Source organism: Cervus elaphus, chromosome 11, assembly GCF_910594005.1.
Source record: "Cervus elaphus chromosome 11, mCerEla1.1, whole genome shotgun sequence".
NCBI classification, from domain to species: domain Eukaryota; kingdom Metazoa; phylum Chordata; class Mammalia; order Artiodactyla; family Cervidae; genus Cervus; species Cervus elaphus.
The window spans coordinates 27,999,640-28,025,032 of NC_057825.1; the positions used below are offsets into that span (position 1 = coordinate 27,999,640).

The following is a 25,393-nucleotide window of genomic DNA, read 5'->3' on the forward strand; positions in this document are numbered from 1 at the left end:
AAACCATGGCCCCTTACAGTTTCAGAAACTAGTACTTTCAAATACGCTTGTATTAAGGTTTTATCACTTACAGCAGCAACTTAAAAGTGCTAACTATTTCAATCGTTCCCTTTCCGCACCTGCTTGTATAGAAAACTGGTCTTGATGTCAGAACTGGGCATTCCTACACTAGTGCATTGGAGAAGAAGAAAGACAGGCTCACTGAGTCATCAGATCACAGGAATGTCAGTTCTTTTCCAATGTTTCGCTTATATTTTAAAATAACTTTTTTTCCCCATAAATATTATTGTGAGTCTTTTCAGTACAAAGCTCTAGAGAGAAGTATTAATTCTAAAAATAAACCCAACAAAAACAGGTGGTAAAACATATTTAAGTGACTATGCAGTCAGCTTTACTTACTTTCTATGCAACTTTCAAGGACTACATTAACGTTAACTAGAACATGATCTGAAATTTACAAACCCTTGAGGTCTTACAAATTCTAACCAACTCTAGCCTTTCATCTTCAGTAAGTACTACAGCACTAAAGTGATTACCTTAGATAAATGTTCTTTGATGGTTTCGTTGTCTCTCTTCACTACCTCCCTCATTTCTTGGCTCCCAAGGTAGGCAGCGTTAACTACATTAAAAAAAAAAAAAAAAAGACAAACATTTAGAATATATAGAACAAACACAAATGTCAAATTAATTGTAGTCAATTCCTGTGTCACCCTTTTCTTTTGGCAAGTGCTACGTGATGTGAAATGTCAGGGAGGCCAAGACAGGCGTGTGAGTCAGTGACATGCACTGACCTGGAAACAAGGGCATGCCCTATGGAAGGCTCTCTCTTACCTTCACCTGGCTTTCTCAGCAGCAACGTTTAGCTGTATGATGGCCTAATGTCAGATATCACAGCAGATGTGTGTCACTGTACCTGATCAAGGTATTGTTATGATTTAAGGATTAGAATCACACATTTTAACAGACAAATCATGCATATCAGGGAAACCACACACAGTTGCAAACATTAAAACATCTTGGTAATGTTTTTTTAGAAAGGCCACAACTATAAAGAATGTTTGTTTTAAAATAGGTTTAAATGATCTTTAAGAGTTAGCTGTTAATGACGGTCAGTCCTATTATACCTATTATATGCAAAATAGGTACAGTGACCCCCATTTTCAAGATGACAAATATCTGGAAAGAAGGAAGAAAGCCAGTGATAATCCAAATTTGTGGCTTCCCTGGAAGCTCAGTGGTAAAGACTTTCTGGTACTGCTACACAAATTTTCATTCGATTCTCTGTGCCTTGAATTCCACTTTGGTTGGTGTTATTACTGCTAGTTTGCTTTCTTTTTGGCATCATACTCCTATTTGTCTTTTATCTTTAATCTTTTGTCATTTTAAGTATGTCTCTTGAAATCATAAGTGGATCTTTTTAAAAACACAGTTTAAAGTCTCTCTCTCTTAAATAAAGGACTTAACATACTTGTGTATATTGATATAAAAGATAGTTGGTCTGACTCCAGTCAGGAGGCAGAATAAAGTAATAATAAGGTTCACAGCAGAAATTTATCGAATTGAGACCAGAAAAACAAATGAGAAACTAAATGAAACTAAAAACAGGTTCAATAAAACTGATAAATCTCTATAGCCAGACTGTTCAGGAAAAAAATGTGAGAATACATAAAACATTACCAATATCAGGAATGAGAAATGACAACCCTTCAGATACTACAGACATCAAAAGGATCAGTTCAGTTCAGTTGCTCAGTCATGTCCAGCTCTTTGCGACCCCATGGACCACAGCACGCCAGGCCTCCCTATCCATCACCAACTCCCCGACTTTACTCAAACTCACGTCCATCGAGTCAGTGATGCCATCTAACCATCTCATCCTCTGTCATCCCCTTCTCCTCCTGCCCTCAATCTTTCCCAGCATCAGGGTCTTTTCAATGAGTCAGCTCTTTGCAGCAGGTGGCTGAAGTATTGGGGTTTCAGCTTCAGCATCAGTCCTTCCAATGAACACTCAGGACTGATCTCCTTTAGGATGGACTGCTTGGATCTCCTTGCAGTCCAAGGGACTCTCAAGAGTCTTCTCCAACACCACAGTTCAAAAGCATCAATTCTGCACTCAGCTATCTTTAGAGTCCAACTCTCACATCCATACATGACTACTGGAAAAACCATAGTCTTGACTAGATGGACCCTTGTTGGCAAAGTAATAATAATCAGGTAATTTTGTGGACTTTGCCATGAAATTTAAAAACTCAGATGAAACAGTCTATACACAGACACAAATTTGAAGCTCACTTGACAACAGATAGGGGCTTCCCTGATGGCTCAGCAGTTAAGAATTTGCCTGCAGTGCAGGAGACGTGGGCTTGATCCCTGGGTTGGCAAGATCCCTTGGTGGAGGAAATGGCAACCCACTCCAATATTCTTGCCTGGAAAAAAATCCCATGGACAGAGGAGCCTGGCTGGCTACAGTCCATGGGGTTGCAAAGAGTCAGACACGACTGAGTGACTAAGCATACATGACAGTAGGTAACTTCAATAGTTCTTAAATTTGTAACTTAAAAGCCTCTCCACAAAGAAAACTCCAGGGCAAGATAAGTTCAGTGGTCCATTCTACGAAACATTCAGAGAAAAAATAATATTGATTCTAAATAAATTCTTCCAGATATGACTACACATATATGGTTATTTAATTCTCGACAAAGGTAGCATTTCAGAACAGCAGAAATCAGGTGGTCTCTGGTAGGCAGAATTCTTAGACGACACAAACGATCCTTGCCCTTTTATAATCAATCCCCTCTGAGTGTGGGTGAAACCTGTGAGTAAGATGACATATTGCTCCCATGACTAGGTTATGTTATAAAGTGGAGACTTTAAGGGAGAGTATCTCAGTGGGCCTGATCTAATCACATGAGTCCTTCAAAATCTGAGTTCTCTCTGGCTAGTGGCAGAAGAGAAAGTCACAGATTCAAAGTCCTAAGAGGATGAAATGCACTGCTGTTGGTTTGAAGATGGAGCACATGTGAGAAGGATATGAAACTAACCTCGAGGAGCTGAGAGGACCCCCTGCTGACAACCAGCAAGAAGATGGGGACTACAATCAAAAAGCCAAGTGAACTAGATCCTGCTGACAACCTGAATGAGCTCAGGAGTGGACTTGGGATATGCAGGGGGCATAAAAGAGGCTTGTGATATCCAGGCAATGGTGATTCTTGAGCTAGGTAGAAGTTACATAGGAGTTTGCTTTCTGATCATTCGTGGAGGTAAACATTTTTATGTTTCAGGCACTTTTCTGCAGTGTTATTCTTGAATTAGTAAAATGTATAAAAATTCAAAAAATGTGTAAGGAATATTATATTTCTAAAAAGCAAAATTTTCATCAGGGGATGTACTTCACCTTTATTCTCATTTTTTTTGTTTTTCCCGGTAATTTCCCATCTAAGTACACTTTTTCGTTGTTTGCTTTTAGAAAGTAGAATACAAGTTTCCTTTCCAGTAACTGCTCCAAGGAAGCCATCCTTTTCTTCCCTCAGAAATGCTCATAACACAACACAGTGGTCAGAAACAATAATACCAGATAGAAGTGTAATTTCCTAAGGGGAAAACACATTTCTCCTGGCAATGACTGTCGACAGCATTCCTGGAAACCCAGCAGAAATCAGAGTTTCAAGCACCACAGTGAAGGAAATATCTAGTAGTAGGAGTAATGGAAACAAAACATGAAGGGAGGTAGAGCTCCCTTCCTTGAGGTAGAGCAAGAGCTGATGTCACAAGAGAGTCTAGATGCTGACATGGGGAAGCCAAGTTGGCAGGTATTGGTTGATCTGATTTATAAACAGATAGTCTTATCAATGTGACAGAGTTCATCAAAGTAAACACACAACTCAAGGCGTATGATTTTTAAAAAATAATACAACTTTTTAGAGGGGTAGATAATTTAAATATATATATGTGTATATATATATATACACACATACACATAAACATCTATTGAAAAAAATATTAAAAACCTTCACTGAGTCATTTAATTCTAAACCAGAGGTGATATTCTAGTACCATATCTAATCACCTTTTGCCTAAATCCTAATACTGACCACACACACACACAGTTGTTTTCCATCACTGCTGAATTTAAGGCTAAACTTTCACGAATAATTAAAGCTTAAATTGGCTTTTAATGGATTTTCCTAAGTTACACACAAAAATGAGAGACTAGGTAACATGCGAGTCTGGTTTTGTCTTATTCAAAATATTATTCTGCGATTAAGTCAAAAATATTCTGAGAAGAAATTTGTGATTCTTGAGTGAAGCTTATGTGTCAGCAGTTCATTGAATAGTTTTCAATTCATGTAACTGTACATGCTTTTAAAAGTTATTTACATATTGATTAAGGAAAGGAAAGATTACAAAGTCTCTTTTACAAGAATGCATGCAACAAAAGTAATGTAATCTACCAGGAATGCCCTTTGTCTGCACTATGTTTTTCTAATTAGATAAGTGGAAGGAATTAAGACATCAATTTGGTCTAACAAAAAGACTCTAGAATATTTTTTAACGTTAATTATCTTGACCTGTGATACCGCTAAGCTAAAATATATTTGCTTTTAGCTTTGATCAGAAAATCCAATTTAGCTGTCTCAGTGAGAAGTCTATTTCTCATGAAACAGAACAACATCTATTATAAAGAAAATACATAGTAGCAACTATTACAGAATTAAAATTAAAGGAAAAAAAACCCCATACATTTTCTTTAAAAGTAATATGCAAAACAATCGAGTTACATAAATTGAACCGATGAACACATGGTGAAGTTTATAAAGTACACTAACTGAATTAGGGCCATTATTCTATCTTGTATGCTGGATAGGAAAGGAGGTTTTCCTCAATCTGGTAAAGAGGGCTAATACACAGACTCTCAGCCTATAAGAACCACCATTTTTGCCAAAAGGACAACAGCATTTGAAATATTTGAACAGTTTGGTTCCTTGAACTTTTCAGACCTTGCTACCACAAAAAAATATGTGTATAAACTAAAGGATACAGAAAATCTGTTTCTATCCAGATAGGTCAGGATTTATTATCCACCGCTTGGACTGGCAAACTTCCTCCGTTTGTTTCTGTAAGATTTCTACTGAAGCACAGACATTACATAATGTGCAAACACCGCAAGTCCTCCTTTTAGGAGGTAAACTGGTCAGACTGGTATACTGGAGGTCATTGTCTGGATGATAGTCAAACTACAGAGAAGTAGGTCTGGAGGGTATAGATTTGACCACTGTGAATAATCTCAGATCTGGTATTCCTTTCCCCCGATGAGCCCTCTCTTTGTGTAAAATGAAAATCATGTCGTCAACTCAAGTGGTTGGTTGAAATATTGATTAATCTTCACCATTCATGGGATAAAAGCTCAGGAGGAATACACTAATCATCTTCAAGGGTCAGGGATTTATGAGTATCAGCCTTTCTCAGCCGGGACCTTCTTCCATTTGTCCTAAGCAAGGTAACAGGAATCACTAGTGGGATGGCCAGGGCAAGACTGGGTAAAGGTAGGTTCTGTGGTAGCTATTGCGAGAAGAGGCAAGGGTGAATTGGTATCGAAAGGGGAGAGGTAAAAAGATGCTGGCTAGGATGATGGAGATGCTTGGTTAAGGATTAGCCTACTGTCATGAGTAGAAGATTGAACTAGGCATCTTTGTAGAGAATAAACCAAGAACACAAAGTAGAAAGAACACAGGTAATTCTTGCCTTCTTTCTCTTTACCCAAAGTTATTATAGATGGGGTGAGTAATGAGGGAAAAAAAGAGACTACTAAAGTACTGGTTACTTGGATGTTAGAAAGCCAGGTCTATCAGTAGAAGGAAGAGAACAGAAAATCAGAGAAGGAAGGGATGTCAGAAATACAAGGGCTGTGCTTCAAAAGTTTGTTTGCAAGTTGGTTGTTTGGAACAGAGATGAAGCAATGTGGCTGAGTGTTTAGTCTGGTTTACAGTCTATTTTGCACATCATGTAACTGTACTATGGGAAAGAAATTCCAGTTCCCCCAAGCAATAGTGCAGATGGAGGCCTCTGGTTGCCTTGAGTCACGGAGGGGAACGTGTCCTATGCCCAAACTGTCTTGCTCCTTGATGCCTGCATTCAGGGCTTCCAAAGACTCAGGAGGAGTCAATCACTGCAGCTGAAAGGAAGATTCCTTTCTCTTGAGCACAACTTATGGAACCTACTTCTTCAAGAGGGTATTTATAATTGTGGTATAGAAAAACTGAAAAAAAATCTTTACATAAGTATCTGTTTTAATAGAAAAATATTAAACACATCACATGTCATATGTAATGTGTGATATAATCACTAAATATATATAGGAAAACAAGGAAAACTTCCTTAACATCCCATGTCTTGGTTTGGGTTTAGAGAATACCGCTCAAGAGGCAGAAGGGAAGCACAGGGCTGTCTAACGTCTGCCAGAAACCCAGAGTTTGGGGTGAAGCGTTGTGCGTGCGTGCTTGGTAGCTCAGTCGTGTCAGTCGTGTCCACCTCGTCGCGACCTCACGGACTGTGGCCCGCCAGACTCCCCTGCCCCTGGGGTTTTCCAGGCAAGAATACTGGAGTCAGTTGCCATTTTCTACAAATTAAATCCTGTTAGTTGATACTGTTGCTGAATTCATCTATATCCTTGCTAACTTTCTGTCCTATCATTCTACTGATTGTTGAGAGGGGTATTTACGTATCCAGCTGTAATTATGGATCTGTCCATTACTCCTTTCAGTTGTATCAGTTTTTGCTTCAGGTATCTTGCAGCACACTTGTTTTGTACATACACATATTAGAATTACTATGACTCCTTAGTAGACTAACTCTTTTATTATTATCATTATGTAATGTCCCTCTCCATTCCTGGTAATTTTCTTTGCTCTGAAGACCACTTTATCTGATATTAATATAATCATTCCTGGTTCATTTGATTAATGTTTGCATGATATATCTTTTCCCATTCTTTTACTTTCAACCTACCTATATGATTATGCTTTAACTATGTTTTCTGAAGATAGCATATACTCAGGTTATGTTTTTAAATTCATGTTGCCAATTTTTATCTTTTAATTGGTGCCTTTTGACCATTTACTTTAATGTAACTATTGGTAATGTTAGAGCTTGTTTGCCATTTTATTCTTTGTTTTCTGATAGCTATCTGTTTTCTCTTTCTCTCTGTTCTTTCTCTGGCCTATCTATGTGTTACTGAATGTTTTAGAATTCTATGTTGATTTACTTTTAGTGTTTTTGTTTTTTTTTTTAAAATGTCTCCTTATGTAGATTTTAAAGTGTTAATTCTAGGTATTCCACTGAGGGTGTCTGACTTACAGTCATTGCCATTTTCACTTACTAGGCTATTTCTTTCTCTTCTATGAGGGGAAAAATAAGGGGCTGGGCCAGTAGGTCCTCAAGGGACATCTCCAACCTCAATCTTTGGTGATTTTTATGACTGTTCCAAGCCTGGCTTCCCTTCTCCCTATCTTATCTTCCTCTGCCTTGCTAAGCCTATAATAAACAATAGGTGTTGGTAGAACATGGCTGGGGGGGCAAATCCATAAATACAGAAAATAGACTGAACTTTGTATTTGTGATGACTGCTTCTTGCTATTTAGGAAAACATGTCCCGCATAATCTGTGGGTGTATAACTATAAAGGCAGGGGTGTGACTTGTTTCTGAATTCACTATGCACATGAAATTGTGGTAATCAATGTAGGTGAGCACCATAAACTTTAGACAGTAGTCCTGCTTTTATGCTTGACTGGAGCGAAGAGACTGCAGCAGCAGCTACAGTAAAAGGAAGCGTAACACAGTGGCATATTGCTGGAATCTGAACACTACCCACTAGCTGTGTGACTTCAGGCAAACCATGTAACTTCTCTGAACCCCAGTATCTTCATCTGTAAAATGGGGACAGGAATACCTGAACTTCATTAGTTCTTCTGAGGACTGTAGGTAAAAGCTTAGGACAGTCCTATTAGCTGCTGCTGCAATTGCTGCTGTGTCATTCACTGGAGGCTTATTATAAATAAAATATCAGATAGGCCACTTTGCATACATTATCACATTTAATCCTGTAATAATTTTTTGAGGTACAGGATATTATTATCTCCATTTTGTAGACTATGGAGGTAGCATAATTTTATTATTAAAATCATTTGTAAATATAGTATAAATTAGTACTAACTAAAAAGATAAATTACATTTAAAAATAACATCTGAAGCTAAACAGTAAAGTACCAAAAACATTCCCTGGCATATTCAGAAACTATAATCAGTAAAGCCTCCAATGCTATACTACCATGACTACTATTTATTACTTTTATAACTTAAATCTCTCCAAAAACTTCTAAAGAGCAAAGCAAAATCATAGTCTATTCACTCTATGGGGATATTAGGCCTCGTTTCCTTGTGCTGATTTTTGTAGTTTATACACTGAGCTTAACAGGGAACACTGTGGATTCCTATAAGGACTCCATATATAGTAGATAGAGAAGAATTCTTTCTCATTGTCTTGAAGCTACAGTAGAGAATCAGAAGGATAAGGTTTAAAATTAAAGCCTGATGAGGCTTCTCTGTCATTTAGAATATCCCTCACTATTTTCATTTTGTTTCTAGTTTTAAACTTTGGGGAGAAAAATATGACAAATAATACCTTGTTTGAGACTCACCTACTGTCTGAGGTTATTCTCTTAACACTTTCTGATATAAGAATAAACATATACATTTTAAAATGTGCTTACCAAGGCAGAACGGTTCCAACGTATTTAGACACGAAAATTCCCTCGGTATGTCCATCATTTGAAGGGCCATTCTGATCACCAAGGACTTGATTTTCTCAGGCCATGGTTTAAGCAGTAAGTAGCAAGGAACATAGAGAGCATAGCGAAGCCAGCACAAAAGAGGTGTGGCAAACCTGCCTTTGGGTGACTCAGACATTCGCTCAATTGTTGGAAAGAGCAGAATGGAGCGAATTACCTATAATAAAAAAAAAGTATTTTGATGAGAAGCTTTCCTAAGGGATAAGTTACCGCTTTCTCATTTCTTCTATATAATATCCACAAATGACTAGGTTTTAGAACATAGCTAACAATCTATTCAGACTGAGAAGTACCATCCACTGCCTTCTCAGCCCTCAACCAATCTGGGTAAGATATAAGGATGTCCCTCAAGTTGAAGGGGTTAATTTTCAGGATGAGGAGGAAGTCAGATACCTAGATAAATTCTTGAGCATGACAGCAACTCCCACTCCCCTTGAAGGATTGCTGAAAGTAGAAATGAATTTACCATTTTAGTGGTTTACCAATTTGACTAATGATGCCCAAAGAGATTAAAACTACAAAAAATACTCTATTCTAGTCAGAATTTCTTTTATTCATATTTGGAGATAGTTCACTTTTGAAAAGCTCATCTATTCTGTAACCTTACCAGCCAAAGATAATCTTCAACAGGACCATATGTACACATGCTGCTGCTGCTTAGTCACTTCAGTCATGTCCGACTCCGCACAACCCCACGGACTGTAGTCTGTCAGGCTTGTGTGTGTGTGTGTGTGTGTGTATTTACATAGGCTGTGCTGAGTCTTCTTGTTGCATGGTTTTCTCTAGTTGTGGCAAGTGGGGGCTACTCTCCAGTTGTGATGTGCAGGCTTCTCATTGTGGTGGCTTCTCTTGTTGCGGAGCAGGGGCTCTAGGGCACAGGGGCTTCAGTAGCTGTGGTTCCCCAGGCTCTAGAGCACTGGCTCAGTAGCTGCAGCACAAGAACTCAGATGCTCCACAGCATATGGGATCTTCCCAGATCAGGGACTGAACCTGTGTCTCCCGCGTTGGCAGGTTGATTCTTTACCACTGAGTCACCAGGGAAGCTCAGGATAAAATATATTTTTAACAACTGATTCAACCTCAATAAAGCATGCACGCTCAGTTGCTCAGTCATGTCCAACTCTTTCAGACCCCATGGACTGTAGTCTGCCACACTCCTCTGTCCATGGAATTTTCCAGGCAAGAATACTGAAGCAGGTTGCCATTTCCTTCTCGAGGTGATCTTCCTGATCCAGGGATCGAACCTGTTTGTCTCCTGTACTGGCAGGCGGATTCTTTACCAGTGAGCCCCTTTTGAATCCATGGATAAGATTAGTGTCCTTAGAAGGACATACACCAGAGCTTGCACTCTTCCCAAAAGCATACAGAAAAGAGGTCTGGAGAACACACAGAGAGAAGATGGCCATCTGTAGGCCAGGAAGAAGTATCACCAGAAACTGACCATGTTGGCATGCTGATATTGGGCTTCCAAACTAGAACTGAGAAAATAAATGTCCGTTGTTTAGGCCACCCGGTCTATGACATTTTGTTAGGCAGTTCGAGCAGACTAACACCTATCCCTTAATACCATAGTTAATTTTTGTCTGTTAGTGAACTTGATACAAATGTAATCATGCAGTGTGTTTTTATTTTACTTCCTTCAATCAACATTGTTTATAAGATCCATCTTTGTTAATGCATACAGAAATAGCTCATTACCTTTGCTACCTAGTTTTCCATTGTAAGAACACAACACAACTGATTTTACAGATAGATATCTGGGTTGTTACTAAAAAATATGCTGATATTTTTACACATGTCTCTTGGGCATATATTTCTGTTGACTATGTCATCTCAAAGTAGAAATATGAGGACATATGGTTGCACATGTTAGTTGCAGGGTTAGTAGGGAGTTCCAAATAGTTTTCCAAAGTACTTGTACCAGTGCACTCCCCTACCATCAGACATGGGCTTCCCTGGTGGCTCAGATGATAAAGAATCTGCCTGCAATGCAGGAGACCTGGGATCGATTCCTGGGTTGGTAAGATCCCCTGGAGAGGGGAATGGCAACCCACTCCAGTGTTCCTGCCTGAAGAATTCAATGGATAGAGGAACCTGTGAGGGTACAGTCCATAGGGTAGCAAAGAGTCACACACGACTGAGGGACTAAGTATACACACATACCATCAGACATTAGGGTTCATAGTGTTATATATCTGCGTATTTGGTTCTGGCAAACCTTGTAATTATAATTGTAATTGACCAACCTGGTATTTGGAGGTGTTTCGTTATGGCTCTGATTTAAGGTTTTTGTCTTTTTATGTTTTGGGAACATTTTCTATACATCCTCTGAAAATGTCTTATTTAAGTCTCACATTGTTCTATCAGACTGTCTTTTTAAATTATTGATCTGTAGAAGGTACTTTTTAATCTAGATACCAGTCCTTTGTCCTGTTGTAGTTCTTGACTTGCCTGTTCATTCCTTTTCTTATTTTTAATGGAGGTAAACTCTTATGTTTGATACAATCGAATTTAACAGTCTTTTCTTTTACAGTTACGGTTCTCTGTCCTTGGTTTAAGAAATTCGTCTACAACCTCAAATCATGAAGATATTATTTTTTTTCATTCAAAAAATATTTTAGAAATTAGATTTTTCAGAAATTAGATAATGCTACTTCTTATCTGTTCTACAATGTGGATTTAAGCCTTGGGCTGGGTTTAACTTTAGTTGTGAGTCTATTCCTTTGATTTTGGGCATCAGTGATTTACCATTTTTTAAGTATTTACATTCCTCCTTCTGGATGAACTGGATGTATTTCTCCTGGTAGGACCTGATAGTAAAGGTGGGGTTTTGTGGACTCAGTCTCTTTTTCACCTTCTACCATCGACAGTCTTTTTTCATAATAATCTATTTGATGGCACTGACCAAACCTTACATTGATCAGGTAACACCTGTCACTCTGCCTTCATGTCTCTCTCACTGATAGAAGAGGGATTTGAGGGTAAAAACTGTGGAGGACCCTTCTTTCTAATCATATCTTCTTGTTTTCCCTTGGTCGTATCTAGCAGTTAAGGGCTTAGCTATTTCCTACAGGCTTTTCCTTTTCTCTCAACAATATCTGAGATCTTTTCGTTGTTTCTTTTTCAGTCACAATAATCTGATCTCTTCTAGATGTCCTTCTCTGTCACCTAAGTAAGAATATACTGTTCCCTGAGGCCTGCGTGATGACTAAATAAAAGATGTTCTTTGGGAGCTGAGAACCACAGCCTTTTCAGATGATTTTTAAAATGCTGGATTGGTAACAACACGTTGCAAAATGCTCATGATGTGCTTTCTGAATGAACACTGAGTTTCTGCAACCTTGGCATCTTCTCAAGTACAAATCAGAGGAGAAGCTGGATAGACTGTACTGAATCAAGGCCTTATGGAGCATTCGTGGGTGCTTGTGATGCAGATCATTGTGGGTTCCAGAACATCAGGGATGATCCAGAGTCCTACAGTCAGAGCCAGCTGCCTGCGTTTCAGTGGGTTTACACAAAGGTTATATATAGAGTCACACAAAGGTTACGGGGTCTCTGTGAAGTCTGACTGGATAAGAAAAGTCAGTTAAAGGAATCATTCTCCCTGGATGCCACTTCCAAAGTGAACTCCAACTCAATGCATTTGAACACAGAGGAGGAATGAGATCAGCTTTGGAATCCCAGGGCTTTACAGGTGTTTGGTCACCTTCTTCATCCCCTTCTAGCATCACATAGGGATACAGAATTACTGACCCACCCATGATGACAACTGCATTGAGGACACAGGGTAAGCAGAGTACAGAGCACAAGCATCCCAGTGATAGTTATCATCAGTCTCAGGAAGTATCAGTAAAGAACCTAACAGCCTTCTGACATCTCTAGGGCTCCCGAACAGGTCTCCCTATTCTCATTGTCCACATATAGTAGGCAAGCTACTGCTTCACCTTTCTGTCCAGAGATATTCTTCAGGACTGCTCCCAATGGTTCAAACAGGGCTGCTGTCTCTCTTAGACATGTGGAATATATCCTTCAGAGTGGCAAAAATTAAGAAATCTAACAATATACCAAGTACTACCGATGTGGATCAACAAGAACACTTATTATGGCATAATTGCTAGCCTTTCCTCTTCAGTTTTTGAAAGTACAATCACTTTGGGGGTGTCTGGAGCTCCACACAGAAAATAAATTTCATCATGTTGTCTAATGTTAACAGTTTGATTCAGGGCTCTAGCATTTCACTTGGATACCAAACAGCATGCTTTTTTAAGAGTCTGAGAGGGAGAAACAATAAAAAAATCTTTTAGCAACTGGAGAGGTGCTACAGTTAACCACTGACTTTATACCTTCAAATTCAGATTTCTTCCCCTGTCTTTTGGTAATTTTAGTGTCATGAGTCCTTTAATTCCCATAAGAGCTACAAATGTTCTGCTGGTCTTAGGACTTGAGAGATTTCACACAGGGGTGGGTTTATATGGAGCAATCTTTGGTGCTGAGAGAGGAAGGGCTTCATACTGCCCTGCAGGGTCCTCCCAGCTGAAGGGCTAAGAAGGACCTCCTTCCCCATTGCACAGAAGAGTTCTCCCTGGAGGCTGGAGAGCAGGTTTCTTTAGCAGCTGCAGTGGCAGCAAAGACAACTTCTGAGCTTCAGCTGGGCTCTCTTTTGTTAGTCCCACCTGGAGCTATAGGAACCTGATCTGGTAAGGAAGCCAGGTTGGCCACAGTACAGTCACCGCAGGCTCCTTGGCAGCCAATATTCTTCAGTAATATCTCCATGAGTTTGATGACCTAGTCTTTCACTTTTTCAGTCCATAATCTACCTGAAACTGATTTTTACGTGTAGTGTGAAATATGGGTCTAACAACTTTTTTCCATATGGAAACTCAATTGTTCCAGCACTATTACCTGCAAAGGCAGTCCTCCCCTGCTTTTCTGCTGTGACACTGCTGTAGCAAATCCTGTATGTGAAAGGTCCTTTCCTGGGCTCGCTAAGCTGTTCTATTGACCTACTTTTCTAACTCTGTGCCCAGAGCACAATGTCTTATTTACTAAAACTTTAGATTTTGGTATTTGGTAGAGTAAGTTAAACCCCATTTTCTTGCTCTTCAAAAGTGCCTTGAGTATATTTGGCTCTCTGCATTGGATATAGATATGAGTTTCATTTATAAAAATATAATTATTAAGTAATTAAGAGATGATACTAGTAAGTTTCAAGTCCTATGGCGGGGTAGGAAAGACAGAAGATAATGAAAAAAGACTAGAAACTGCTGGAAGTGGAGCTGTAGCTCTAAAAGAGGTGTTTAGTGAAGGCTTCAGAGAAAGGTGACATTTATGCAAAGGCAGTTACGGAATGAGCAGAAGATATTTGGAAAAAGAGGTTTTCCGGGAGAGGGAAGAGCAAGTGCATAGGCCATAAGATAGAACCTAATTTGCTGCTTGAGAGAGACTTCTCTGGTGGTCCAGTGGCAGAGACTCTGTGCTCCAATGCAGGGGGCCTGGTCAGGGAACTAAATCCCACATGCCACAACTAAAGACATTGAGTGCTGCAACTAAGATCCAGTGCAGCCAAATAAATAAATAAATATTTTACAAAAAGAGAGAAGCAGGGAGGACAGCTGGAGCAGAGTGTGTGAGAGGAGAGCAGCTCAGTTGTGACCACCATAATCACAGGGGCAGCAGCGGATGGATGGTCTAATGGGCCTTTGGTTTCCACTCTGAGTCACTGAAAAGCTTTTGAAGGGTTTGACTTCCATCTCAATAAGATTACTTTGGCTATTGCATCCTTACTAGCATCCTAGAAGTACTGTATCCGTGAAATTTCTCAAGATTAAGAAAAAGTTAGAAATATTGGTGGCAAAGAGTCAGACATGACAGCGATTGAACAACAGAAATATTGTAAGGTAAAATGACTATTTTTGGTTTATGTTTAAAACATTAACAAAATCTCATGTATAAAAATAATAGCTAAACACCAACATAAAAAGAAATGTACTACACTTATCTAAAGAGAACTTTAAAATCCAAAGGGACATTTGTTTTTCCATGGCAAAGGAGATATAAATTCTCCCACTAAGTTAACTGATCAATTCAATTCAGTCAATCCCAATTAAATACTAAATAAGATGATCCTTACTTTGAAATTTGACAAATTATATTAATGTTCATCTGGAGAATGAAATACATTAAACCTAGGAATTCTGAAAAAGAAGAGAAAGAGGGGAGATCAGCTTTACTGACAGTACACATTATGAAGCCGCGATAGTTAAAACTGTATGATCAGAAAAGGATCACACAGCTCAAAGGAACAGAAATGAGTCTAGAAACAGAGCTGAACATATACAGGAATTAAATTTATGATAAAGGTATCAGAGGAGGAGGGGGAAAAAAAGTTGATACATAAATGCAGGCAAATAGATGGGGAAACAATGAAAACAGTGACAGACTTTATTGTTTGGGGCTCCAAAATCACTGCAGATGGTGACTGCAGCCATAAAGTTAAAAGGTGCTTGTTTTTGGAAGAAAAACTATGAGCAACCTAGACAGCATATTAAAAAGCAGAGATATTACTTTGCCAACAAAAGTCCATCTAGTCATAGGTATGGTTTTTCCAGTAATCATGTATGGATATGAGAACTGGACTATAAAGAAAGCTGAGCACCAAAGAATTGATGCTTTTGAACTGTGGTGTTGGAGAAGTCTCTTGAGAGTCCCTTGGACAGCAAGGAGATCCAAGCAGTCCATCCTAAAGGAAATCAGTCCTGAATATTAATTAGAAGGACTGATGCTGAAGCTGAAACTCCAATACTTTGGCCACCTGATGCAAAGAACTGATGCTGGGAAAGACTGAAGGCAAGAGGAGAAGGGGACAGCAGAGGATGAAATGGTTGGATGGCTGACTCAATGAGACATGAGTTTGAGTAAATTCTGGGAGTTGGTGATGGACAGAGAAGCCTGGCGTGCTGCAGTCCATGGGGTCATAAAGAGTCGGACACGACTGAGTGACTGAACTGAACTGAAATGGCTGGGAAAACTGGAGAACAGAATTATTTAGAATAGCAAAAGACTGGAGATGAATGTCCATAATTATGATTGGTTACATAAACTATGATATATCTATCTAATGGAATACTATGGTATAATGAACATTAAGTAGATCTGCATGTGTTAATGAGGGTGTTCTAATTCTGTTTATTCTTTGAAATAAACTGGCTGGAATTGCAAGTAAAAGGGAATTAGCAAGCTTCAAAGGAGACATTCTAAGCCTTGGGGCTCCTATGTTCTCTGGACTTTTTATCCTGAAATCACAAAGGTAATTTTGTTTGAAAATTAGACATCACTGAATAACGCAATCCCCACTAACTACAATTTAACAATTCAACTCCAATCTAATTTTTCCCTCCAAGTATCTTTTAACCATGTTAATAAATAACCAAACCAACTACTATCAGGGACTTGGTTAAAAAAATAATTCTAGGGAATAACGTGAGGTCAGTACATTTAATCCTAACCCTCTAAACCTTCTGCATTTATAATGGCACCAGAGATAAGAGAAAATATTCAGAACTAGTCCTTTCAGGTGCTAAAAATTCTTCAGGAAAGTAAAACTAAATTGTGTTCTATTGTACTCTGCTCATAAAAGCAGGAAAATATGCTAAAACACATGACAAACATTTAAAATGGGAAAGTTAGAAAGAATTTTTTTTTTTTCCTGGCCAATCCACAGTAAGCCAGAACAATTAACTAATGAAAATAATCTGTTTTCCAAGAAGTCTGGTAAATGTGCTCTGTAAGGTAACTCATTGTTCATTTTAGTTTCAAGTTTATTCACTTCAAAATAACCAGCTTCCTTGTGTTTAGTAAAATGTCCTCAAAGATTTAGAGAATATAAATGGTTAATACAGTTACTGTCATACTAAAACATGTACCATACAGATTCCATACTAGTTATGTAACCCACAGCACCTAAGGAACTTCGGACTGATCAAATCAGCTGGCAGAAACGGGAAGCAATTCATTACTTTGTATAAACGATCCATTACTGTGACCCGTGTTAAACAAAACTACATGCGAAGAAAAGCTCTAAAAATACACGAATAACTACAGGCTTACATTTTGTTGATCTGTATCAATAACAAGCTGAGATTTAAAGTACACTATGAAATCATGGGAATGTACTGAAACAATAAGGAAGTTCTAATGTGCACTCTGAATGCATCATTACCTCTTAAAAATATAAGAAGACCAAAGATTGTTTATCACAACTAATGTTTAGTTGACTAGGCTGGTTTTCCTCTCTTGCCTTTGGAGAGCAACAGTTATTACCTGTCGGGTGAAACTTAGACTTTTCCTACATATCATGATGATAATTTCAATGAAATTTATAGTCCAAGTGTGATAGGGTAAGGCATAGTAATAAAAATTTCTTTTATTCATGGAGAAACCTATTGGCAAAAAAAAAAGAAAATCACTGAGGTCAAGGAAATATACCTGATTTTATAACACAGCTAGGCAGAGAAAGTTTCCAAATTTGTGTACATAACAAAACATTTTCTTATGTTACTGTTTCATTAAAGAAAGAATTTCTAGGCTGGCCAATTCATTCTACTCTAAGGAAACATTTTCATATATTTCACATTCACACTTGAAATCTAACAGAGTCAACATTTGGTAATGAAGCACAACCACGTTTTCTTGACTAGCATAGGAAAGTAAATATACACGCTGGGACTTTTTATACAGGGTATGTTTGGGGGACTGGAGACAGTATTTTGATGTTTATTTTTCCTGAATTTATTATTATTATTAATGATTTTCCAGAAAGGAAGTTAGGAAACAATTTGACGTATAGCCATAAGGTAAGGAGCATGAAGTTCAGGTGTGGTTTGTATACAATTTGTTTCATAAAATAGGCATTTTATTTTTAAACAGAGTAAATTCTAAAAAAAAAAAAAATTCAATACACTTACACTGTTCAGAAAGCTTAAGACAGATGTACCCATTTTTCTGGAGTGCAGCAATGACGTCTATCTTTTATGACTAAATGAAGCCATGATGAACGGTACTTCAACATCTTAAGAAGAATGGCATCACTGCTACTTTCCCTATTTGCTTATCAGCTGAGCCCACTTGCTGTGATAATGGCAGGGTACTTCCTACCGTACAAGTTGAAAACAAGAACACATAGCACACAGCTTTTCCTTTCATATGACTGCCAACATCGTTAAGACATGTTAGAGAACATACAATAAAAACCAGGCAGCATTCAAAGATAAAGTTGCTAGTAGTCAAAACACAGACCTAGGAATAATCCTAGTTTATCTCTTCTCCCCAAAGGCCATGTTTTCCTCTCCTTGGGATAAGGCTATTCAGCTCACTGAATCATATGTTTGCAGTTTATGGCTTCTCGGGTGGCTCAGTGGTAAAGAATCCACTTGCCAAAACAGGAGATGCAGGTTTGATCCCTGGGTCAGGAAGATCCTCTGGAGGAGGAAATGGCAACCCATTCCAGTATTCTTGCCTGAAAAAAAAAATGGGGTCGCAAAGAGTTGGACACGATGGAGCGATTGAGCATGAGCATGATGCAGTTGATAAGCTGAAAATTCCATTCTATTTTACTGATCAAGAGCTTGCTTTTTTGAGATCTTATATTCTGTCTTAACAATTTCATACATCAGTAAGACAGGAATATGCCCCACAGCAGGAAGTGCTTAGAATAATAGCAGTAATGGTAGTTTACTATCTTCTAGGAACTATGCTAATGTATTTTATATACATAATCTCATTTAATACGTAACCTTATCAAGTAACTTTCTTTTTCCATAGGTGAGAAAACTGAGATTTAGTTACAAAGTGATAAAGATGAATCCAAGCAGGGTAACTTCAGAGCACATTGTTGTTATTGTTTAGTTGCTAAGTCGTGTCTGACTCTTTGCGACCCCATGGACTGTAAACTGCCAGGCTCCTCTGTCCATGGAATTTTCCAGGCAAGAATACTGGAGCAGGTTATCATTTCCTCCTCCAGGAGATCTTCCTGATCCAGGGATTGAAACTGCGTCCCCTGCTTTGGTCCACTGAGCCACCTGGGAAGCCTATGGCATCCATTAATTACACCATATACTTGCAGACAAAAGAATTTCTTAATAATTATTATTGTTTGGTGATATAACTCTTTGTAGTTGAAACAACTGCTACCATTATTGTTAGAGATAGGCCAACATTTACAAGTGTTCCAAACCATTCAACTTCAGAAATAACCCTAAATCCTAAGAAGGAAGACCCTTCTAGGTTGATACTGAAAACAAATTATGCCACTGCAATATTTTGCATAAGACAGATGACATTCATGAGACTGAGCACTTTTACTATTTTTCATTCATGTGAATTATATTCAGATCTTCTACAACAGATCTTTCTACACTTTAATTACCTGAATATAAAAAAAACAAAAAAAGTCATTTCATGCTTTTAATCTACATTTCAGGGCTGCAAATTACAAGGAACATTTGCATATCTGCATTGATATTTATATATGATTACACTTACACATTTGAAACACAGCTTCAAAATCTTCCTACAACCCATGCTTTTTAAGCTTCTGTCATTTTATACACTTCAGATTTATTTTATTTTGAATATAAAACGCTCTTCTCCTCTGTCCTACCAGGACAGGCCTGCATTCCTAAGCCTTTACACATTCCTGCCAGCTCTTATTATGCTGCACCTGACATCCAAATATCACTAATTTATCAATTAAAAATGCCCCATGGTATCTGAAAATACTGCATGATGAAAATGGGAATCACATACTCTGTTACCAAGTTCAAATTTTAGTCACCAGCTTTAAAAAAAAAAAAATCGCTCACTTCAAAGGGCCATAATATATTTAACGAACTCTCAACTAGTTCGGGGGCTTCCCTGGTGGCTCAGAGGTTAAAGCGTCTGCCTGCAATGCGGGAGACCCAGGTTCAATCCCTGGGTCGGGAAGATCCCCTGGAGAAGGAAATGGCAACCCACTCCAGTATTCTTGCCTGGAGAATCCCATGGATGGAGGAGCCTGGTAGGCTACAGTCCATGGGGTCACAAAGAGTCAGACACGACTGAGCGACTTCACTTTCACTTTCAACTAGTTCAGAGATATATACATTATATATACGTATACACATGCACACACAACACACATACACTGACTCTCCCCATTCCCTCATATACGTGTGTGTGTGTGTTTATAGGGGGGCAGGAGAGGGAGAGCAAGTAACAAAGAAAATGAGGTAAAATGATAACAGTAATTCAGGATGAAGTGTATATAGTGTTCTATGTACTATTCTTATTCTTGTAACTCTTTGGTAAGTTTAAAATTATTTCCATACAAGGTTATAAAAAACGAAGTACAGTCCACCACTGCCCTCTATCCCCCAGCCGTGGCACTTCTAATTCCTTTATCTTGCTCCACTGTTTTTATCAAGGTCGTCTCTCTCACCTTTGAACATAATAATTTCTATGTTCATTATCATCTCCCCCTGGCAGACTATGACCTCTAAGAGGGCAGGGCTTCTTTCCTGGTTCACGGGTGCCTTCAAGTTCCCACCAGGTACTCCATGACAGTGCAAGGACACAGCACACTGAGCAAATGAAAGGCTGAGGGGCAGTGCCCCCAGGTCCACTGCCTCATCCAAATACCCGCAAGCAACTCCCCTCCCCAGCCACAGTTCAGGGCTGGAGGTTTATTCCGTATGCAAGTTGAAGGAGAGAGCTTTCCAGGCGTAGGGAAAAGCAGGGGAAAGGGCTGTTCATGGAAAGGAGGTCTGAGGGAAAGCCCAACATGCATGCTGACACTTTCACCAGCCTCTCACACGGTCTCACTTCAATGATGATGCTTTCAGGCAGGAGATTTGAAGATTTTAGGGGAGAAACTGAAGGGCTCTAGAGAAAGAATGCACTGATAGTGACACTGGGAAATAACACCAAAAAAAAAAAAAAGTCAGGACACCTATCCCATCACGCTGCTGTGAAGCTGCCTAGTTGACAAGGCACACACCCACACAAACCTCCTAGGATTTCTGGTGCTTCATTCCTAAATGTGAACAGATAACAAAGGAATGTCAGACATTTGAGGAAGCTTCTATTATAGATCAATATAAGCAAAAGGTGATAAAGAAAATTTAGAATGAATAGAGACAATGCATGATACAGCAAAACCCCCAAAATTTGCTTTCCTCAGAGAGAGAGAAACACCCACAAAGTAAAAAAAGACTCCACAAAAAGGGAACAAGGAACAAGAAATTATCTGTATGAAGGCTGAAATCAAAAGTTTAATTAGATGGATTCCAAGATAACGTTGGGAAATTATCCATTTCTCATCATACAGAACTTTATAAGACTGAAAGATGAACAATGGAAAATGAAATCCATCAACAGAATCTTTTCTTAAGGTTTAACATGTGAACAATCAGAAAACAAGTAGGAAAAAAATACGAGAAAAGTTTTCAGGATGTAAGAATGCCAGTTTCCGGATTAAAAAGGATAAACAGCCCAAGGAATATCATCACAAAACATAATAATGTGGATAAAGTGAAGATTCCAAAACTGTCCAGAGAAAAAACAGGTCACACGAAAAAAGAACTCAAAATGGCATACTTCTCAAGGGAAAGCTTGAAGAATGGGAAGCTAGGCAGAAGCAGTAATGGTGGTGATGGGGTGTGGGGATGGCAAACTAGCCTACTGCAGAGCCATCTGCCTGCCAAGAACAATTATAAAACCTGGAAAAAGTTTTTTAGGTTTTTTTTTAAGTGTCTTTGGAAGTATCAAAGGCAGAAGAGACCTGGAGAGCCAAAATTCTAGAGACAAAGGAAATTCTGAGAAGTATGCTGAAACAGTTCTTAGTCATTTACCAATTTGCAGGCAATGGCTATACGGCCAAAAAATTGAAGAGTTTCTGGAAATCTTCTGTGGCTCAAGGGTCAAAATCTGGGCGTTTGGTGCCCATTAAAGAGAAGGCATGCTGAGCTCTCAGTTCAGTTCAGCTCAGTCGCTCAGTCGTGTCCAACTCTTAGCGACCCCGTGAATCGCAGCACGCCAGGCCTCCCTGTCCATCACCAACTCCCGGAGTTTACTCAAACTTATGTCCATTGAGTCAGTGATGCCATCCAACCATCTCATCCTCTGTCGTCCCCTTCTCCTCCTGCCCCCAATCCCTCCCAGCATCAGGGTCTTTTCCAATGAGTCAACTCTTTGCATTAGGTGGCCAAAGTATTGGAGTTTCAGCTTCAGCATCAGTCCTTCCAATGAACACCCAGGACTTATCTCCCTCACGATGGACTGGTTGGATCTCCTTGCAGTCCAAGGGACTCTCAAGAGTCTTCTCCAACACCACAGTTCAAAAGTATCAATTTTGTGGCGCTCAGCTTTCTTCACAGTCCAACTCTCACACCCATACATGACTACTGGAAAAACCATAGCCTTGACTAGACGGACCTTTGTTGGCAAAGTAACGTTTCTGCTTTTTAATATGCTATCTAGGTTGGTCATAACTTTCCTTCCAAGGAGTAAGCGTCTTTTAATTTTATGGCTGCAATCACCATCTGCAGTGATTTTGGAGCCCCAAAAAATAAAGTCTGACACTGCTTCCACTGTTTCCCCATCTATTTCCCATGAAGTCATGGGACCAAATGCCATGATCTTAGTTTTCTGAATGTTGAGCTTTAAGCCCACTTTTTCACTCTCCTCTTTCCCTTTTATCAAGAGGCTTTTTAGTTCTTCGCTTTCTGCCATAAGGGTGGTATCATCTGCATATCTGAAGTTATTGATATTTCTCCTGGCAATCTTGATTCCAGCTTGTGCTTCTTCCAGCCCGGCGTTTCCATGACGTACTCTACATATAAGTTAAATAAGCAGGGTGACAATATACAGCCTTGAGGTACTCCTTTTCCTATTTGGAACCAGTCTGTTGTTCCATGTCCAGTTCTAACTGTTGCTTCCTGACCTGCAAATAGGTTTCTCAAGAGGCAGGTCAGGTGGTCTGGTATTCCCATCTCTTTCAGAATTTTCCACAGTTTATTGTGATCCACACAGTCAAAGGCTTTGGCATAGTCAATAAAGCAGAAATAGATGTTGCGCTGGCTGCGACGAACTGTGCAGAAGCGTGGCTGTGAGGAGCTACCCCTCGCCCAAGGTCAGGGGCGGCAGCTGGGAGGAGCTCCCCCATGCCCGAGGTCAGGGGCGGCGGCCGAGAGGAGCAACCCCACGATCAAGGAGCAGCGGCTATGCGGGCGCAGGAGGACCAAGAGGAGCTATTCCATGTTCAAGGTCAGGAGGGGTGGCCGTGAGGAGATACCCTCGTCCAAGGTAAGGAACAGCGGCTGTGCTTTGCTGGAGCAACCGTAAAGAGATACCCCACGTCCAAGGTAAGAAACCCAAGTAAGATGGTAGGTGTTGCAAGAGGGCATCAAAGAGCAGACACGCTGAAACCATAATCACAGAAAACTAGTCAATCTGATCACACAGACCACAACCTTGTCTAACTCAGTGAAACTAAACCATGCCATGTGGGGCCACCCAAGATGGACTGGTCATGGTGAAGAGGTCTGATAGAATGTGGTCCACTGGAGAAGGGAATGGCAAACCACTTCAGTATTCTTGCCTTGAGAACCCCATGAACAGTATGAAAAGGGCTCTCAGTAGGAACTACTAATTGGCTACCACTTACAAGCAGTGGTGTACCAGGCCTCACAAAGATAGCCCTGATTCAGCCCCATTCCTCATCATATTAAAGTGACTGATCCTCATTATAACTGCTGTGCTAAGTCTCTTTGTGACTCTATGGGCCACAGCCGGCCAGGCTCCTCTATCTATGGGATTCTCCAGGCAAGTACGCTGAAGTGGGGTGCCATGCCCTCCTCCAGGGGATCTTCCTGAGTCAGGGATCAAACCCGCGATTGAACCCAGGTCTCTTAAGTCTCCTGCATTGGCAGGTGGTTTCTTTACTGCTAGCGCCACCTGGGAAGCCTGACTATAACTGTTGCTGCTGATGCTGCTAAGTCACTTCAGTCGTGTCTGACTCTGTGCGACCCCACGGACAGCAGCCCATCAGGCTCCGCTGTCCCTGGGATTCTCCAGGCAAGAACACTGAAGTGGGTTGCCATTTCCTTCTCCAATGCATGAAAATGAAAAGTGAAAGTGAAGTCGCTCAGTTGTGTCCGACTCTTCGAGACCCCACGGATTGCAGCCTACCAGGCTCCTCCGTCCATGGGATTTTCCTGGCAAGAGTACTGGAGTGGGTTGCCATTGCCTTCTCCTGACTAACTGCTAGTCAAAAGCAAAAGTAAATCCTCTCTGGAGGAAGACAGAAGCCTCATATTGTCTTAATAATTTTTCATATATCAATATAATGTCAGGTATTCAACTGAAGAAAAACTTAACAAGCAGAGATGGTTTATTTTCAGTGTCAACTTGTCTGGGTCATGGGGTTAGCAGATATTTGGTCAAACATTATTCTGGGTGTGTCTAGGGTGTTTTGGATGAGATAACATTTGTGTCAGTAAGACCTAGTAAAGCAGACTGTCCTCCTCAATATTAGTGAGCCTCACCCCATCAGTTGAAGGTCTGAGGAAAACAGAGAGGTTGAGTAAGAGAGAATTCCTTTGGCTTGCTGACTGTCTTTGAGCTGGGACATTGGCTTTTTCCTATCTTTGGACTCCAACCGAAATACTGGCTCTTCCTCGGTCTTGAGTTGGCCTGTGTTTGGACTCAAAACTTACACCATCAGCTCTCCTGGGTCTCCAGTTTACTGACTCCAGTTTTTAGGACTTGTCAGCCTCCATAACTGTGTTAGCCAATTCCTTATAGTTAGTCACTTTCTATTGGTTCTGTATCTCTAGAGAACCCTAATATACAAACATACTGAGGAACAAGACAACATAACTGAAAACAAAAAAGGAGAAAGCAGAAAAGAAACTTATAAGACACTTCAATAATGGAATTATCAGATACAGTTTTCATTTATTTTTATTTCAAATATGTCATGTCTGAATTCTTACTTTTTAAGAATAAAATTGTACTTTAAAACACTGTTGACAGTTCAAAGGAGAAAGTCAGACATGAACTTCAAAATAACTGATTAACATGATCACAAAATTAAGTGACAAGATGTAGAATTTTAGGAAACAGTAACTATGAAAACAATAAAATGGAAATTCTATAAGCAAAAAATAGAATGAATGAAACTGAGAATTCAACAGATGGATTTAAAAGAAGTATGTTCTATAGCTGAAGAGAGGGTTACTGAACTAGAAAATAGGAAAGAACAGTCAGATTGAAGCAGCGAGAGAAAAAAAGTTACTATGTGAAAGTAATATCTCAATTTAAAAAATAAGCTCAAAAATCTAATAGGGAGAATCATGTAAATATGCAATACCTATAATGCAAGTTGGAATACACAAGAATTTTGAGAAAAAGGGTTATAAAGGAAGGACAGTAAAAATGACTGGGAAGAATCACGAAAGAGTTCACAAAGAAGTGTGCATTGAGATGACTTGAAATGGTGGATAGAAGCCATCTG

The 25,393-nt window shown here is 39.5% G+C and overlaps 1 protein-coding gene across 5 annotated transcripts in view; it reads right to left on the reverse strand.

Annotated features, from left to right (window-relative positions):
* LDAH (lipid droplet associated hydrolase) overlaps positions 1 to 25,393 on the reverse strand; it is a 91,444-nt gene that overhangs the window by 17,834 nt on the left and 48,217 nt on the right. For 4 of the 5 annotated variants that reach the window (XM_043917249.1, XM_043917247.1, XM_043917246.1 and 1 more), the window contains 2 exons: positions 8,767 to 9,001; positions 537 to 619 (listed from right to left, as the gene is read on the reverse strand). In XM_043917249.1, the coding sequence (XP_043773184.1) occupies positions 537 to 619; positions 8,767 to 9,001 (318 nt within the window). Of the gene's footprint in view, positions 1 to 536; positions 620 to 8,766; positions 9,002 to 17,252; positions 18,359 to 25,393 lie in introns of those variants that run through there. The other variant, XM_043917250.1, reaches the window with a different exon arrangement.